Below are 17,836 nucleotides of genomic sequence, written 5' to 3'. Positions count from 1 at the left end.
TTTTAGTCATTCTGTGACTACCATGTCTACTGTCTCTCCCCCCCCACCCCCCCCCGAGTATTTTGAGTCAATGCACAATGAGGGAAGGGCTACTTAATTAGTTGCAAGAAAGACAATTAAAACTTCCAGAATGAAAGCCAATGTTGGAGTCCTTCTTGGGATCCAATTTAGACAACTCAGCATGAAAATGAAGATTTGTATTTTGACGGTGAAGATTTTTGATTTTACTTCTCAGAAGAAACAGTCCCCACACAAGCTCGAGATCTGGCTTACTTGTTTTTAATCTTAACCACCAGAGCTCTATATTTAAACCCGTTGTGTTAAGAGGGATCTTTGGAAGGTTCACACATCTTGATGAGCATGCTGGTGGAAAGATGGGAAACCTAGTTCATATCTGGTTCAACACAACAGGGCACAGGCACTTTTTCCATTAATGTGAGTAGGATTAAATGACACTTTGTTGAAATGCTTGTTCCCTTTCTACATTGTTTATAATTTTAGTTGCTGCCACTGACTGAGCTATACCTGTGGTGAATCAGGCAACTTCCCACCACCCCTGCAGGCAAAGTCCTAGAGGTGCTAGTCTGGAGGTGTGTTGATGCCCAACACTCCACTGGTCTTGACCTCAACCCTTTCTACAGATTGGAGTGCATGAAATCCTCCTGGAGTAAGCTGTGGAACTGCCAGAGTTTAATTACTTCATGCCCACACAGCAATATTCTGCCTAACTTGATACCCATCCTTCAGCCCTTCCTATTCCCTTCTTTGATTGTAGCAGTTAAAAACATTTATTAAGTTGGTGTCCAAAGGCCTCAATCAGAATCAACGTTCCACTGTGCTATACACTGGATAACCAGATAGCTTCAGTGTCGAAAATTGCTTTCTTTCACTTCTAGCTCAGTAGGAAACTTCATCCCTTCATGGTCACAGTCAATCATAATAATCCAGCATGTAAGTGACAAGTGATAAGTCACTGTCTTAAGTTGAATGTGACAATAATGCATAGGTTGTAGCTGGTACTGAATATGGATGCCTGCTTTCACCATTGTCTTGGCTGCCATGAGACATCAGGCCTCTGTTCAAGTTCTTCCACTGGCTCTCAGTCAATTTTAGATGACAGGTAGAGAGGCCTGTGGCCCAAACTCCAAAGCAATTAGATTAAATGTAGCTGGGCCTTGATCCATGCACCACTGTGGCAGCTGTGCTCCTCTTGGACATTGTGGATCACAATATCCAGGATGAAGCACATGCAAGCTGGGGACAATGTAAATACAGCTGAGTCATAAGTAGCGTGTGTCCTCAAACCAAATTGACTGAAATTTGGCAAACGCGTTGGAGACTGGATAAGGAGTTGGAATTTCAGGAGAAACAGAAACTAAACAGAAACAGAGACTAAAAAGTCTCCCTATTACAAATGCTTCATATTTAACCAACACTTATGTGACCGATTGCACCTCTGCATTCACACCCTACTATTACTATTGTAACAATCTTTGTACAAAATATGGCTTGTGAGGCATCATTAGAAAACTTCTCACCCACTGGTCAATATCACGGTGAAATTTATGCAGCAATATTATATGTAAATTTATGAATTCCCTCTGGATGATGATAGTAGCACATGTTCAAACCCATATAGCCATGACTAGGGAGAAGTTATTAAACAAGTATCCTAAAAAACAAACAAAAAAAAACAAAACAAAACACACATTTAAACCTCTATTTACATATAAGTAGTAAACAGAGTCCTTGGGACAGCAAGGACAAAGGATAAGCTAACACCTGGCTACAGGAGTCAAAACTGACTGGCAATCACCCATCACGTGGCCATTCTTTGACAACAAAGGGGAGGAAGGAATTGATTGATCTGCATTTTAGCACGCAACAACCTAGAACATCTTTCAACATGAGACTCCATGTCTATGTCCTCGCAACAGGAACGAACTTTATCTTGGGATAATCTTCAGGAAAATGCATTTCAAAGGGTGACTGGACTACAAAAGTGAGGGGCAAACACACCAAGTAATTTTTCCTTCTCTCCCCCATTTCACCTAAGATGACAAAGGAACCAGCCCTTTGATTTTGGGAGGGATCCTAACATGAAAATTTGGTCAGCAATATTGCTGGGAACATGTGGTAAGGATTTTACTTTGAATGAAGTCAAGTTTTAGCTACTCTCTTTATTTTTCTTGTAACCATTTCTGACTTTAATTTTATACTCGTACTCACTTAAAATGCTCTGCAGTTAAATACACTTGTTTTATTTTTTAAAATCAAAACTAATTCAGCATTGTGTTGAAGCTGAGCTGTTTATATCTCCATTTAAATTAGCAGGCTGTGTGGATATTGACCCCCCACAGGGGCAATGGACCTGAGAGGGCTAGACAGTACAGAACCCATGTTTTTGGGAAATTTTGTGACTGGGAGTGTGTTGGGGTCACCGAGAAAATAGTAACCAAGGCTGGTCAAAGCTGGGGTGTTGCTGACAAGCTGCTGGGATCAGAGCTGTTAGACCAGGGCTGCAGCTATACACAGGTAATCAGGTTGTGAGCTACAGATGCTCTCTAGCTGTTTGAGAGCGGCCCAGGTTGGAAGTGATGACAGCAAAGCATTGTGAGGCACCTAAGGTTGGTGGGGAGGTGGTGACAACTCCTCACTGGTCTGGATTGCACTGCAGAATGTGACAACTTATTTTTGTCTTGATATTTAATTTTCCATGTTCTGAAAGCCTGCAATTCTAGAACTAGGGTGACCAGATGTCCTGATTTTATAGGGTCAGTCCTAATATTTGGGGCTTTTTTTAATATGGGCTCCTATTACCCCTCACCCCCTGTCCCGATTTTTCACACTTGCTGTCTGGTCACCCTATCTAGAACTGCTCTTGTACTCACTTACCCATTCCCTCTTTCAATTTGGTGTCAAAAAGGATTAGCTGTTTGTGAAAAAGTTATGAACAGCAAAGACGACATTTTTGAAATAACTTTTTACAACAGAATTCCCAACAGAAGCAAATTTTTCAGGTGCTTGCTCTTTAAGGCTGAATTTTGTAAGCACTCAGAACATTAAGCCTGACATAGTAATTGGGACTCAATATCCAGCAACAGTCTTTGGGACTTAAAAGCCCATTTGTCTCCCAAACTTTTAATTTCTGAGATCCCTTTACAAAGGATAAGCCACCTTTCACTTGAGACTATTTTATGCTTATTTCACTGTGAAGGCAACATTCATTCAAAACAAAAATGAATACTACAATTGAAAGTTTGTCAGAGGGTTTATGCTGAAAGTTATTTTTAGGTATCATCTATCATCCCTGCATCCACCCAAGGCCAGTAAGCCCATGATCCAAATTCTGCCCGTACACTGCTAATTTTAAGATACCCCTAACTAGCTAGTGGTTAAACGGGAATTACCTGGCCCTCTGCTAATTATGCCAGGGCATCTTCATACTACATCTTGATCAGCAATTGGCCACGCTACCTCCTCCTTCCCCAAGTTATTACATACATCCTAAAAACAAATAAAAAAATAAAAAAATAAAAAGGACTGACAGGCATCTACTGATAAACTGACATAGTTCATATTCACAGGCATGAAGAGCTGGGAAAACCACATTACTTCTCTTCACATAAGAAGTTTGTAGTTACTTCAAAAAAAATTAAGGGCCAAAGCTTCCTATTACATTTTAGCTAGAACTAGGTCTATGGATAGGAGTGGTGTTTCCCATTGCTGTCTTTTTGTAAGCTGCTTACTATGGTCTCAAGCTTCATATGTTCCAGAAGTTAGGGAAACTGTCAACTTTTAAAAAGTAAAGGGTTGTTTTGCCTGAACGAGGCCCATTGAAGGGCATAAACCAAGAACAAAAATAGTGCTATTGACTATATACAGAATGCTGTGAAAATGCACGAAGTAAACAAATGTCAAAAATCGCCCTATAATTTTTCAGTTACGGTAATACGAGAAGATAGTTGTCCATGCGAATTTTCTACCTTTGTTACATGATTTTTTTCAAGTTGATTGTATCCCTTTAAAATAAGACAAACTTAAAGGGCCTCCACACAAATAAAAAGGTCATCTTCTAGGCTCTTCTAGAAATTCTACAGTCTCGGAGAATGAGTTATTGTTTTATGTGTAGATATACAGGTGTATGTTTAGTACATAAAATATATATATAATGCATAGAACATAAAATGCATTTGTTACTCAGACTACCAGCAGGGTTGGCAGAGCATTAACAAATGTGTCAAGTTTTAAACGTACTTCTCCCTCCCCCAGTTCATAATCTCAGATGAAGACAAAAAAAATGCTGACGTAACACTGGACGGATTAACGCACACATTTCTACCACATCAGTCACTGGATGACTACAGCAACCACGAGAGAACCCTAATTTCCTTTAGATCATTTCTCTCTCAAAGACATCCGAAAAGAAGGTACAGTGCAGTAACCCACTTCCTATTTTGACAATTGCACTCTGCAACAGTAATGTTCTAAAGCAACTTTTTTCCATCATGAAGTCAAAATAAAACAAAATTTTAACCGTAAAAACATCTTAAAATAGTTAAGTACTGTTAATTTGTATATCTGTGCACACTAAGTGCAAAAACTGACTGTGCAAAGTTAGGGTTGGACAGAAACTACAAAATGTTTCGAATTTCTTAACATGCAGCTTTTGCTTTTTGCTGAATCCGTGTGAGGGAAGCTGTTCTAGTTTTCCCTCATATGGCAGGTGTACATATTCCAATAAGGGACATTGAAAAAGGGGCAACAAGACATCACTGATTAGGCTGTCAGCCAGTGTGTTTTACTTATGAGCATGTGTAGTTAAAGCAAGCAGCAGTGCCCTACACCTAGGTTCTTTTAATCTAAAAAGAAACCATTCATGTATTCCCAGTTTGACTTGCTTACTTTGGGGACAAAAATAAGTTGTTACTAATTTTGCTCCTATCAACAGTGCAGTGGAAGAGAAGTCAGCTAGATTCCTTTTCTAGCTCCTGCACCAAATGAACTGGTCAGCCAAATTCAGATTGCATAGTTCCACTTCTTTTGTTCTTTATTATATTAGAAACTAAGAATTAAAAAAAGCCATTCAATTAGTCTTATTGCCCCTGAGTGTTTTGTCTTAGCCCTTGTCTCCAGGGCTTCACAGCCTGCTGAGGCTTTTCCTCCATCCAGATCTTGCTCTCAGACTTCTCCATCCCAGGCCTTCCACTTGATCTGTGCAGAGATTGCCCCTCCCAGGTCCTTCCACAATTCTCAGTCTCTTGACCTGTTCTCCTGCACGAAAGGCAAGCAGCCTTATATGCAATTTCAGAGAGAACATATAACTAGGAACAATAATGGGACTTACAACTACAGCTCCCAGTTTTAAAAGGCTTACTCAAGGGTGCGAGTAGGGGGTGAAGGGTGTGAGCAGGGGCAGGCTCCCCCCCTCCCCATAATGGTCAAGGGCACAGAACTTCTCCAGACCTGGGGCCATGGAGGCAGGAAAGATCAAGCTACTGCCCGGGGCTGGGTGGAGGGAGGGAAGACTGAGCTCCTCCCGGGGCTAGGGGAGGCAGTGAGCTTCTGTGCCCCACTCCCAAAAAAGGGGTCAAAATTAAACTTCCTGAGCACATCCCTGGCCACTTACATGTCCCAAACACAGTGCCTATTTCTAAATGGTATGCGTAACAGGATAGCAAGATATACAAAAAGTCACTGAAAACACAGTAGCCTACTTCCACAATTTTATGTGATTGGTTAGCATTATGAATTTACTATTTGTGCATTCACAGGATATATCACAGCTCCTTTATGCAGATTAAACAAAACAAGAGCATCTACCATGAATTGAGTCAAGTGACAATATCCAAAAGAGCCTCAAAATCACAGAAAGCATCCTGCACTTTCCACATCCAATAGTTAAATAAAGTGGAAACCTAAAAAGTGTTAAGATATGAAATCTGAAAGAACAAGGATTTCAAAATGTCAAGATTCCATCCTTCAGAAGTGCCATATCTGAGGACACAGAGCTAAAAAAATGTACATATTACACATTCAGCACTTGATAAGTCTGGATGTCTGAATTCAGAGACAAGTAAAGCGGTCATACCAAAACCAAAGTACCACCAACTCTCAGCCACTTAAAAAGGATTAAGTGGAAAGATCTAGCAATGGACAGAAGGAAAGCATTCTGTTCCTCCTCCTGCAGTACTGAAGGATTGAAATGCAAAAGTACGCTTCCTGTTCCCTTGAAACCTACTAAGGATAGAGGGACAAGAGTCACAAGAGTACTTTCTGACACAAATCTACTCCCAAAAATGTGTTTAAAGGTGACTGATCCTGTACCTCCACCATTCCCAAAAAAGTCAAACTGGCTCCCAGAAGCAAACAGAAGAATTGATAGCCTTTTATATCCATCTCCAAATGACAAAAGGAAAACAAGGTGAAAGACACAAAAGTTGCTATTTTCATGAAGACATTTCACTAGGATCTTTTGGTTTTGAGGTAAACCTTCAATTGCAAGCAATCCTGATTTTAGTAAGAGCCAAAATATATGATTTTTTGCACAGCTTTACCTGCAGAAAGCTGTTATAGCTGACTATATTAAATGCATCTTCAAAATGCAATAAGCAGTGTTGGGGAGGAAATAATGAACTGGGAAACAACCACCAGATGCATATTGAATTTTGATCCTTTCTAAGAGAAACACCTTTAAACTGTGCATTTGTATTCTCCTTTACAAACACATTTTCTAAATTATTTAGCATTATCATCATCAGCTAATAGTGACAGCTCAAGATACGAGTGCTTAATACTTCCCCTTATAAAGCCATTTTTCAATTGCTTATAACTTCGTTAAACTGTTTGGTGGAAGTTTTTTATGCTTGCTCTCTGCCCCAGGCAAAGCTTTCTTTTCTAAAGATTTCAGTGAAAACCATTCAGATATTTTTAAGAACTCGGTTTTGCAAAGCTACTTTTAACTATATCAAAATTTCCATCAATTTCGGTGAAGAACGACAGTACCTCTGTGCTTTGGAGCAGGAATGTAAGTTTAGCATATAGACAGTTCTGGTGACAAAGGTATCTTTTGCGGTCATGATAATCCATCCAAATTTGGTGGTTATGTCTCTGGAAATGGCAATCTGCACATGCTCATTGTTTGTTAGAGACTTATTACTAATATTTCAGAACATGCCAATTCCCCTGCATGCTCCAGCCCCACTACAACAACTCTACATGACAGAGTTAGAGCTCTAGGTGGGGAGATGAAACAACATCAGTCACAGCTATACTTCCCTTAAAGTCAAAAGGTGCACTGAGTTGGGAGCCAGGAAACCATCATGAATCCTAGTCTCAGTTCTTATAGCAACCAGTGTTAATTCTGTGCACTTCACAGCTGTTACAATTAAGCAAGGTCTTAAACCCTTATGTTCGGGTGTGTCTACACGAAACCCTGGATTTTTCACACCCCTGAGAGATATAGCTATGCCGACGTAAATTCCCAGTGTAGACCGGCCTTTAGGAGATAGCTATTCTTTATTCTACAAGTAAGGTAATGGATATTGTACAAAGTTACTTTTAACAAAGCTTGAGCATAGCCCATCCCAGCCACACTGCCTTTCAGAATGTGTGTACCAAATTTACGTCCTTGCTGTGCTGCCTAACTAAACACTGGACCACATTGCTCTGCAGAGCAGGACAAAGCCAGCACTCCCAACTGTCAACCTTCTCTTGGTATGTAGCAACTAGCTATGTAAGCTACTTGCAAAAAAGTAATGCCTGGTGGGGCCAGTGGCTGGTTCCAACAAAGACTAATAGTTCTCTGCTGCCAGTTACTCCTTTAACTCTTTAGAAGTGTGTGCTGTGTATTTAAAGGTGCTGGGTTCCAAACCTGCTAGTGACACATGTGGTTCCACATGATGGAATTTGTTTTTTCAGTTTGCTCTTTTAAAAATCTAGGAGATTAGTGTTCTTGGGACATAAAAAAAATATTATGTAAAGTTGCAAAAATCAAGCAATCGAAAGATAAGAAAATCCAGTATTATGGTTATATGTTCAACGTTAATCCAGCCCCACCACTTTTATCCTAACATCAAATTCTTTAGTTACAACATCACATAACACTTCTGATTTTGCAAAACGTGCACAGTGAATGCGGCAAAGGATTGCTAGTAGGGAAAGGAGGTTCTCTTGTGTTTAAGGCACTAGACTGGGACCTGAGATAGCTGGGATCTATCCTTGGCTTTAAAGAAACCTACTATGATGCTAAACAAGTGTATCATAATGCATGCACACTGAAGGGAGCCAGATTAAGGCAAATCTAAATCTGCCATTTTCAACTTGAGCACCTGACACTACAATATTAGCTTTCTTTAATTTATAGTCTTTTGTATATAATATTGAAAGACATCTAGCAGTTAGGACACTGGACCACATGCCAGGAGATCTGGATTCTATTTAACTTCACCACTGAGTTGCTGCATCTTCTTGGCCAACTCACTTCTCCATTTTATGACAGTGTCTCCTTCTGGAGATTATACTTACCTGCACTCTCCTTTGTAAAGCACTGAGATCTACAAGTGAAAAGCACTTATACCAGAGATATCCAGCTGTATTCTGTTTTATGTCACTATGACATAATCTGAAGCTGAACTGAAGTCTCTGTACCCTTATCCAACTGGTTGATGGTCAGGCCACAGCCATTTCAAAAGTATCTAACAGATGTACAAGGTAAGACACTCCCCCACCACACACATCCCTTATTTAAGTCTGAAATTTGCTGCCAACCTTGCTCCCATTTTCATCTACTGCCCCAATTCATCTGGCATGGCTATGTACTACAGTCCTGTCCATTAAAGTTTTCATTTTAACTTTTAAAATATGTATTGTGTACTCAATATTCCAAGTTTTACTTTTCATTCTGTTCGGAGAGCCAAGAGACAGAAGAAGCAGCACTACTGTAAACTTTAACAGTAGTGACAGTTAAGCAGCAAACTCTGAAAATCAAATTGCTATCCCCACCTAAGTAGTCTCCTGCTTAAGAACATGCTGGGCCAGGAGAAAGTCATTTTGAAATTAAACCAAAGCTGAACGTCCCAGATAACTGAAAGTAAGTCCACACAGTCTCCCAAAGTGCCTGAGGCAACTGACTAGGGAGTGACCTGTGAGGTTAAAAATAGCAGGTTAGATGTTTGGGCACTGAGACCCTTCTCCCTTGCTAGGTTTCAGAACCAAGGCACCACCCCAAGCCCAAACACCTACAATGCTATTCTTTGCCCCACAAGCCCTAGTCAATTGACCCAGGCGGAGACTTGTTTTTGCAAGAGGTTTTTTTGGTTTGTTTTTTAGTTTGTTTGCTGTGTACCCAAAATAGACCACAAGTATTGGGTTATGTACAGTAGGTAAATTTTGGGAAGTTCCCACCAATGCCAACATCAGTTCAGCTCTGCCAGTGGTTGTAATGTTTGAAGTCCTAGCTACTGACTGCCACTGGGACTTTCAGCCCTGTCAACCAGACCTGCTTTGAGCAAGATTAGAAGACACTGTGCTTAGACACCAACACACAGTTTATATTAGGGCTCCTGACATGGATGGCACTCATGAAGCTTAAAAAAAAAAAAAAAAAAAAAAAAAAAAAAAAGTGTTTGCAATGCTGAAAAACTTTTGTGAAGTATTCCTAGTCTATGTATGGCCTCTACAATTAGGCAAATTCCAACACAAAGGCATTTTAAAAAAAAAGTTTCGATGCTGCATTGTGTAGAACATTACAACACAATGGTGTTGTACTGGTTCTTTTAAACAATAAAATCAAGCTCCTTTTAATGATTCATAAATATTCTTACTGTACTACTAGTTGCTGGCACACAGATCCATTATCTGTTATCAGTTCATTCAGTTTTAATTCAAGGTGAACTTTTCCCTGCAAAAAAATAAAAATACCACATTAAATATTTTTGAAATCCTTTATTTCAAAGTAGTAACAGCACATAGGAAAGTAACTTACACATACTTTTAAAAGATAATTTATCCCTCTATACAAGATCTAGAACTTACTCATTTAAAAAAAAAATTAGACATGCTAGCAGAAAACGGAGGCAAATCAATGGCATACTAATGCTGAGGGGAACATTTCTGGGTAAAGAGCTCACTCCTACTCCCACTGACTTTAATGAAACCCATTGTCAATGTTGCTAGAGCCAACTAGTAATTTAGGGCCCGGTCCTGCTCTCACTGAGCTAGCAAAAATGAGACAAGCAAGCCTTGATATGCAATATATGACCAAACACTACTATATACCCAGCAATATTGGACTCTAGAACCTTCATTGTTGCCTGTTTTAACTAGGTTAAGGAGGATGAGAAGCTGCCAGAAATATTTATGAGTGAAAACTGAGAAACAAGTTATTACTGTTTATTACATGCACAGCTCTAGCAATGTGCTAAGTGCTTTCCAGACTGAGGAAGTGACCTCTTCTCGTTATCTAAGTGTTTGATCTAAATGACAGAAAGTAGTGAAGAGCAGCGAGAGTGAACTTTACTTATTTCCATGATACATGTCTCATGATTCAGTTTAGCGTAACACTTCTCTGCAGTGACAGCTAGGGTTTATAAAACAATATTCAAGATATTTATATGCTGTTTGATACAATGAGAAATACCATTTGATTTCGAACAGATTTTGAAAATGATGCATGGGAGTTCCGTTATTTGTTAACAGCCTTTGTGCAGTAGTCACCCAAATAAGTGTACTTAATGTAGAATCTCATTCATACGAACAAAAAAAGCAATTGTTTCAGTTACAGCTGTGTGAGGACAAAGAGTAAGCCATTTTTTCCCATACCCTCTGTAAATCATGATGTATCCAACCAACTTTGGGACAACACTGCAAAATTAACATACATCCATCTTTGGGCTCTTCCTCTCTACATCTCAATGATAACACTCATTTGACCTGGATACAAAATCAGAATGGTTACTTGTTCTACAGTAACTGTAGTTCTTCTAAATGTTGTAGTTAGTGTGGATTCCACTGTAGGGGGATATACACCTCATACACATAAGTTTGGATTTTTTTCCTTTTTACTAGCGGTGTCTATCAGGGCTGCACACGTGCCCTATGCCTCTTTGTGCTCTCACATGAGATCTTAAAGGGCAGGGCAGCCATGACCTACCGTCAGTTCCCTCGCAGGTCAAACCTCATGTTGCTAAAGCCTCCAAATAATGCTGATGGAGAATAGATTGTGGAATTCACACTGACTACAACAGCTTCTTGAACCACAGTTTTTGAAGGTTATGCAACTATTTTCTGTCCTTCACGTGTATGTCAGTGTGGATCCCACGGTAGGAAATTGACAAGCAGTACCCTCACAGGACAGTGATAGCAAGGAGTTTCAGCTGTCATTTAAACAGACTGAAATATTACTCTTCCGAATTTGGCATACAACCTGGTTACCATTCAAGTGCATAAAGTATTTTAACAAAAAGTTAGAGGGCTGCTTCCCACAGCTGCCTGGTAGATCTTGGAGATTTGTACGTTTTGAAAGCAGGCAGACAATGCCATCTATATCCTGGTAGTGTGTGCCTGGCCATTTGAAGGGAGAGGCTTGCCCACTTGACTTGATGGCAGAAGGAAATTCACTGTGTGATCCACTCTAAAATGTTCTGCAATGAGATAGCCTGGCCTTTTGATATACCAGACGTCACGGAAGACCAGAGCTGGTGGAATAGGGCACGGCAGCTTTTGAAGGCTGAGTTCTCTAGACTGGGTCCAACATGGGCTCAATCTTGTCAAATTCACAGATGAATCAAAGGACCAGTGTGCATTGCCAAAGAAAAGCAAGTCCTCAGTCAACCTCTCTCTCTTTAGGGATGACCCAGTGAAGCTGAGAGCCATGATGCTCTGTGCATGGTTACTACAGTAGCTAAAGACCTGATCATGCTATCCTAACAGCATAATTAAGGAAGGTTAGCTGGTGGTCAAGCTTTTTTTCTACTGTCATGAGGGATCTTTACAAGGAAGGCTGTCTTCCTGTCTCATATCCGAAAGTTATACTTGGCCAGGAAGGCCTGGCAGCAGCCATGTACCAATATAGTGACACTAAAGAGTATGACTTCCTCCCAAACAGGAAGAGCCATTTGGGGTCTTCATCTTTGGCATCTTTTTGTTCTCTCTACTTTTCTTTTTCAACACAACTAATAAGTCTAGGTTTATGTGACTGCAAAAATACTCAAATCTTGACTGGGGTACCAAGCACCTCCACATTTTGTTTGATGGCTGGCATCTGCCCCAGGACTTCAGGTGGTACTAGTAGTTTCCTATTAATGGGGAGTGTGAACCTGGCTGGACCACAAACTGACAGCGTGTCTGCTGATGGAGATTTCAGAAGTCTCACAAGCTGACTCTAGTGCAGTGGTTCTCAAACTTTTGTACTGGTGACCCCTTTCATACAGCAAGCCTCTGAGTGTGACCTCCCCCCCCCCCTTACATATATTAAAAAGTGTTTTTCATCTATAACACCACCATTATAAATGCCGGAGGCAAAGTGGGGTTTGGGGTGTAGGCTGACAGCTCGCGACCCCCCATGTAATAACCTCCTGGCCCCAGTTTGAGAACCCCTGGTCTAGGGAATCCGTACAAGACACTCCTACACAGCTGTGAAGTTATCTGATACCAAGGATTCTGCTTCACCCAGTGTCAAGGAGGAGAAATCCTTTGATGTTGACAAGGGATATTAATGTTTCTCAGCCCCTGAATCTGCCTCTTGATATTCCCCCATTGGTTGTCTGTCCAGCAATACCTCTTGGGGGGGGGCGGGGGGGGAGAGAGAGCGCTCCTACTCTTCCTCTGTGGTGGAAACTGGCTCCTCAGTAAAAAGGTGGACCCCAATGTTCTCAAGAGGGCCATGGTGGCATGCTGTTTGGGTACAGATAACTTAAAGGCTGTTGGCTGGACCAGTGCCAGTCTTGATGGGACAGTGGTTGCTATGGCCTGTAGGAGAAACCTGCAGCTGTCTCAGTAACAGTGATCACAGACCTTGGTTGTAGTGGGAGACATTCTTTGCCAGACGATGGTTAGAACATACACCACAGTGTTGGTGAGTAGAACTTTAGGCGTAACAAGAGATGCACCAATACAGAGACAACAGACCTGGTCTGCTGCAGTCCAAAATCGATGCCATGAGGATAGTCAGTTTTGGTGATGTATCCTGCCTTACAATGTACTTCTCTCCATCCAGCAGTGCATAAGGCTGTTCTTCAGAAGCTGTCTTTGCACCTATGGGAGGACACTGAGCACCTTGAATTTCTGCCTCATTCATAGAGGTCCCTTTTGTTGCCTGACTTCAAATCCAGAGGTACAGATCAACATCAAAACTGGGGTTACGCTGACTTTGGGGTCAGTGCTGGGTCTTTCACTGGGCTCTATCTTCTTTTCAGTAATCTTAGAAATTGCCAGTCTGCTTAACAGGTGGTGGCTTGTCTAGTAACAGGATTCTGGTGCTTGTTTCCTCCAGGTCTGATGATACTTTCATGGACTACTCCAGAAGGTGGAGTTTCAGTTTTGCATCTCAATATGGGAAACCTCACATAGAAGGGTAATCATACAGGGCATCAGCGTGACCAGACAGCAAATGTGAAAAATCAGGACGGGCGTGGGGGGGCGGGTAATAGGAGCCTATATAAGAAAGACCCAAAAACCAGGACTGTCCCTATAAAAATCAGGATATCTACTTGGAATGTGCAATTCCCCCAGGCAGAAGAGAGACCTATTTTGTTTGTCCTTGGGGGTGGGGGCAGAGGGAGAGAATTAGTCCCTGGCAGGATGGACAGGGCTTGAAGCCCACAGGTTTCAAATCCACTACTTGAGAAGCCCTGTATGGGGCAGGGAGGATGTCTGACCAAAAAAGTTCAGTCCAGACCATCAATAATCAGTTCATGGCATTCAAAACAGGAGATCAGAAATGGCTCTGAAGATCTGCAGAACATTTTGAAGTTCAACCCAAGTTGAAAACTAGAGGGTTGAACACTCGCCAGGATCCGTCTTGCTGCCACAGGCAATAAGGAAACTGAGGAATGGTCGTGGCCAGCCCATCATTCACTCCCTCAAAATGGGATCCTGAGGCAGCAAAGGGCAATGTACAGCCCTGATGGGCACTGCTATTAAAAAAAATAAAATAAAATCCAGTTTTGCATGCATGAGGCACATGTGCACCTAGAGTGGGATCCATAATGACATAGCTAAAGACTATACAGTTTTGTCAGCATAACAGCTTAAACAAAAGCCACAACAGCAAGTGGAAAATGAGTTTGTGCCGTACCTACTAGTCTATGTAGCCATGTCTATCTTTGGATTCTGGGGGCTTGTCTGTGGGGGAATTGATGCGCAGTGATCAATGCTTCAGCAGTCAATTTTGTGGGTCTAGAGAAGACCTGCTAAATAGACTGCAGATAACTCTCCCATCAACTCCTGTACGCCACTGGATCGAAAAGATTAATAGGAGTCAACGGAAGAGTGTCTCTTGTTGACATCATGTAGTGTGGACCCTGCGATAAATAGATCTAAGCTACATCGATTTGACTTACACTATTCATGTAATGCGAATTGCGTAGCTTAGACTGACTTTTCACTGTTGTGTAGACAAGGCCTGGGAAAATCTGGGCTCCTATTCTAAGGTGCCTCAGCAAGGGACAGAGTGCCCACAGGTCATACACATCAGGTGAGGGGAGCACAGCGGAAAACATACAGGGCACTGCACTATGGGATGCATTACTGCAGAGCCAGGAAGAAGGAAAAAAAGAAAAAAAAAAAAAAATCAGCCAAACCACCAAAAACCCCACAACCCTTTACCCTGTTTGGTTTTGGGCGGTTTGTGTGCTTTTTTTTTTTTTTGGGGGGGGGAGGGGGGTATGGTCATGGAAAAAGCCTTCTGCAGGGCTTGCTGGATCCCTAGGGATAGCTAACAGTGTGAACCAAAGTAGGCCTTGTCAGAATAACACCACTTAGGTAGCAGCTAACCATAGGGTAACCGGATAGGAAGTGTGAAAAATCGGGAGGGGGGTTGGAAGTAATAGGAGCCCATATTTAAAAAAGCCCCAAATATCAGGACTGTCCCTATACCAAATCAGGACATCTGGTCACCTTAGCTAACCAAGTAAGCACCTTCCTGACTAGAGAGGATGGCACAAAAACACATCGACCTCTCAAGAGATGGTACAAGGACACACACACCTGGTGTAAGATAGGGATGGAAGATGTATAATGAATAAGGCAGGGAATTGCAAGAAGAGAAAGGATTATTTCCTGGTTAAGGTAGCTGAATTTAGCCCTGGAGAGATGAATTGTGTCCCTGCCTGTACTACACAATTCCTTTGTGATGCTAGACAAGTCATGTAAATAAATAAATTTTTCCCCACAGGTGATGAAGAACTGCATGTCCTTCATTTTCTGGGTAAACCACTTTAGACTCGAGTCTGATTTGCAAAAGTGGTGAGCATTCACAGCTGCTGCTGAAGTCAACCGGAGTTGTGTTCTGGATGTATAAAATCCTATAGAATAAGAACTCTAAAAAAAATTGGATCCTAGGTATCTCCAATTGGACACCCAAAAAATGAGAGCATACTTTTGACTTTCATCTCTCTGCCTCAGCTCCCCAGTTGTAAAAAAGGGGATAATACTCCAACTCACACAGGTGTGAGTGAAAATTAATGTTTGTGAAGCACTCAGATTCTATAGGGACAAACACAGAAATATTCATGAGGAAATTAGTACGTCCGCCTTTAGAGTACGGTTTGGATGATGTGCAGTAAACAAGGCCTGGAGCCACATAATGAATCATCAGGATAAACAGTGAACGGCTACCAGTTCTGTAAGAACCATCCATCCTCTGCTCTGAATGAGGCAGAGGTCCTGAGGAAAAAAAAATGTGATTCTGTACTTAGATTGTATAGTGACTATACGTAAAGGGGCCAAATCAAATGTTTCACAGGCAAACTTAACTTTAGCATTTTCTAATTCGAGTGCTTAATTTTGTGATAACATTCCTTCGGGGTATTTTTATACATAAAATTTACTACGTTTTCTAGGAAAGCAAACTAGAACACACAAATTCCACAATGTGGAATCATACTGACTACCCATGTGGGTCACTGAAAGGATAAGAACTTTCAGACCTACAGCATGGACCTCTACCACTTGAACTAGTGGAGTAATTGGTAATTGTAAGAGGCTGTTATCCTCTAATATAGATAAGCCACTTTGCCTGTGTGTTTCACAGCTATTTGTCGACAGCAGAGAAAGTGAGAGACTCAAGAAACCTGGGTTCAATTCCCAATTATTGAAGGGAATGTTCTTTAGTGTCATAAACTTTTCTGCCTTTGTCCCTTCCTCTGCTCCTTCCCAATCCTTACTCCACAGTCCTCCCTGTGCTGCTTCTGACCCCCCTGCCTGTGTATCAGGCTGCTTCTTCCTCCTCCACATTGTCTGGGAGCCAGAAGTGAGGGGAAAGTGTCTGTGCTTTAAGTTCAGAAAAAACAACTGCAAGGGAAGTCCTGTTTCACCCCTTGCAGCCCAGGGAAGGAGCACATCCAGAGATCTTTGGAGAATTTAGCTCTAACAAGTTTCTGCTTGGCAAGTGTGAACTATTATTTTCAGGAGGCACAAAACTTGGCCAAATGAGCGCTGCTTTTTACAAGGGTGGCAAAAGGCACTTCCCTGTTGCTAGGGCTGCACTCCTACCATTTCAAATCTTTGATATAAAGCATGGAGGTGCTAGAGCTGTGAGGAAACTCTTGCATTTAACAAAAAATAAAAAATCCATGGACAAAATAACCATTCCCCCCACCCCCCAATCTCATGATTGGAAACAGCTAACATAACATAACATAAGGAGATATACCTATCTCACAGAACTGGAAGAGACCTTGAAAGTCATTGAGTCCAGTCCCCTGCCTTCACTAGTGGGACCAAGTATTGATTTTGCCCCAGATCCCTAAATGGCCCACTCAAAGATTGAACTCACAACCCTGGGCTTAGCAGGCCAATGCTCAAACCACTGAGCTATCCCTCCCCCTGAACCATTTTAGATGAAACTTTGAAAAAAATAATTCAACCTATAAAGTTTCAACCCTAACAACTAAAGGAAACCGAAAACAGTCTTAATGGAAAGCGTTGGACAACCTTAATTATAAACCATCACTACCAGTTCTTCCTATAACAGATAAGCAGATGCAATCCATGCACACACGGAGAGGAAATGGAGACAATATTGGTCAGCACGATACACAGTGGTAGCAAATGATATTTTATTAAAATTTTGCCTCACCATATTGAGCATCTGACGAACTGTCAAATCAACTACACATCACATTACTCCTCCTCCCTCTCCAACTACAGAGAAAGGTAGCATCCTATCCCTCTTTAAAGGAGGGGACACCACTTTTCTTTCCCAGTGGTGGGAAGCAACCATCTGCTCCCTATTACTTTTCCCACACACCCCACCCAAACCAACTTTCCCCAGCAATGCCTCTGAAATGGTTAGTACCAACAGACTCTTATTGCTGACCTTGTTGCACTGAAGTAGTTGACACCACAGCAGGGGTCAGTCCAGATGGCCTAGGTTCTGGAGCTGGAGCCAAGGACCCCTGATATGAAGAGGCTGGTAACAGGGAGCATCTCATGCCAGAGGATCCCTTCCCCGGCCCTTCTGAACGCTTATTGTTGGATGACACCAGGGACCTAGATTGTCTAGTACAATGCTTCTCAAAGTGGTGGTCCATGGACTGGTGCCAGTCCGCGGCGAGTTTCCTTATAAGAGCATCGAATAGGATAATATGGCACATTGATAAAAAAATTGCCGGTC

At 41.6% G+C, this 17,836-nt stretch overlaps 1 protein-coding gene across 5 annotated transcripts in view; it reads right to left on the bottom strand.

The window, feature by feature from the left end:
* The window catches only part of RASA2 (RAS p21 protein activator 2), a 110,300-nt gene that overhangs the window by 53,031 nt on the left and 39,433 nt on the right, over positions 1-17,836 (bottom strand). For 3 of the 5 annotated variants that reach the window (XM_050965883.1, XM_050965881.1, XM_050965882.1), the window contains exon 5: positions 9,825-9,901. The exons of the other annotated variants lie outside the window; for them this stretch is intronic. In XM_050965883.1, the coding sequence (XP_050821840.1) occupies positions 9,825-9,901 (77 nt within the window). The remainder of the gene's footprint in view (positions 1-9,824; positions 9,902-17,836) is intronic. 5 annotated transcript variants of the gene reach the window in all.

This window comes from Gopherus flavomarginatus, chromosome 8 (assembly GCF_025201925.1).
Source record: "Gopherus flavomarginatus isolate rGopFla2 chromosome 8, rGopFla2.mat.asm, whole genome shotgun sequence".
Classification (NCBI taxonomy): domain Eukaryota; kingdom Metazoa; phylum Chordata; order Testudines; family Testudinidae; genus Gopherus; species Gopherus flavomarginatus.
Note: the sequence above shows the minus strand (reverse complement) of the source record. Positions and strands in the feature narration are given on the sequence as shown.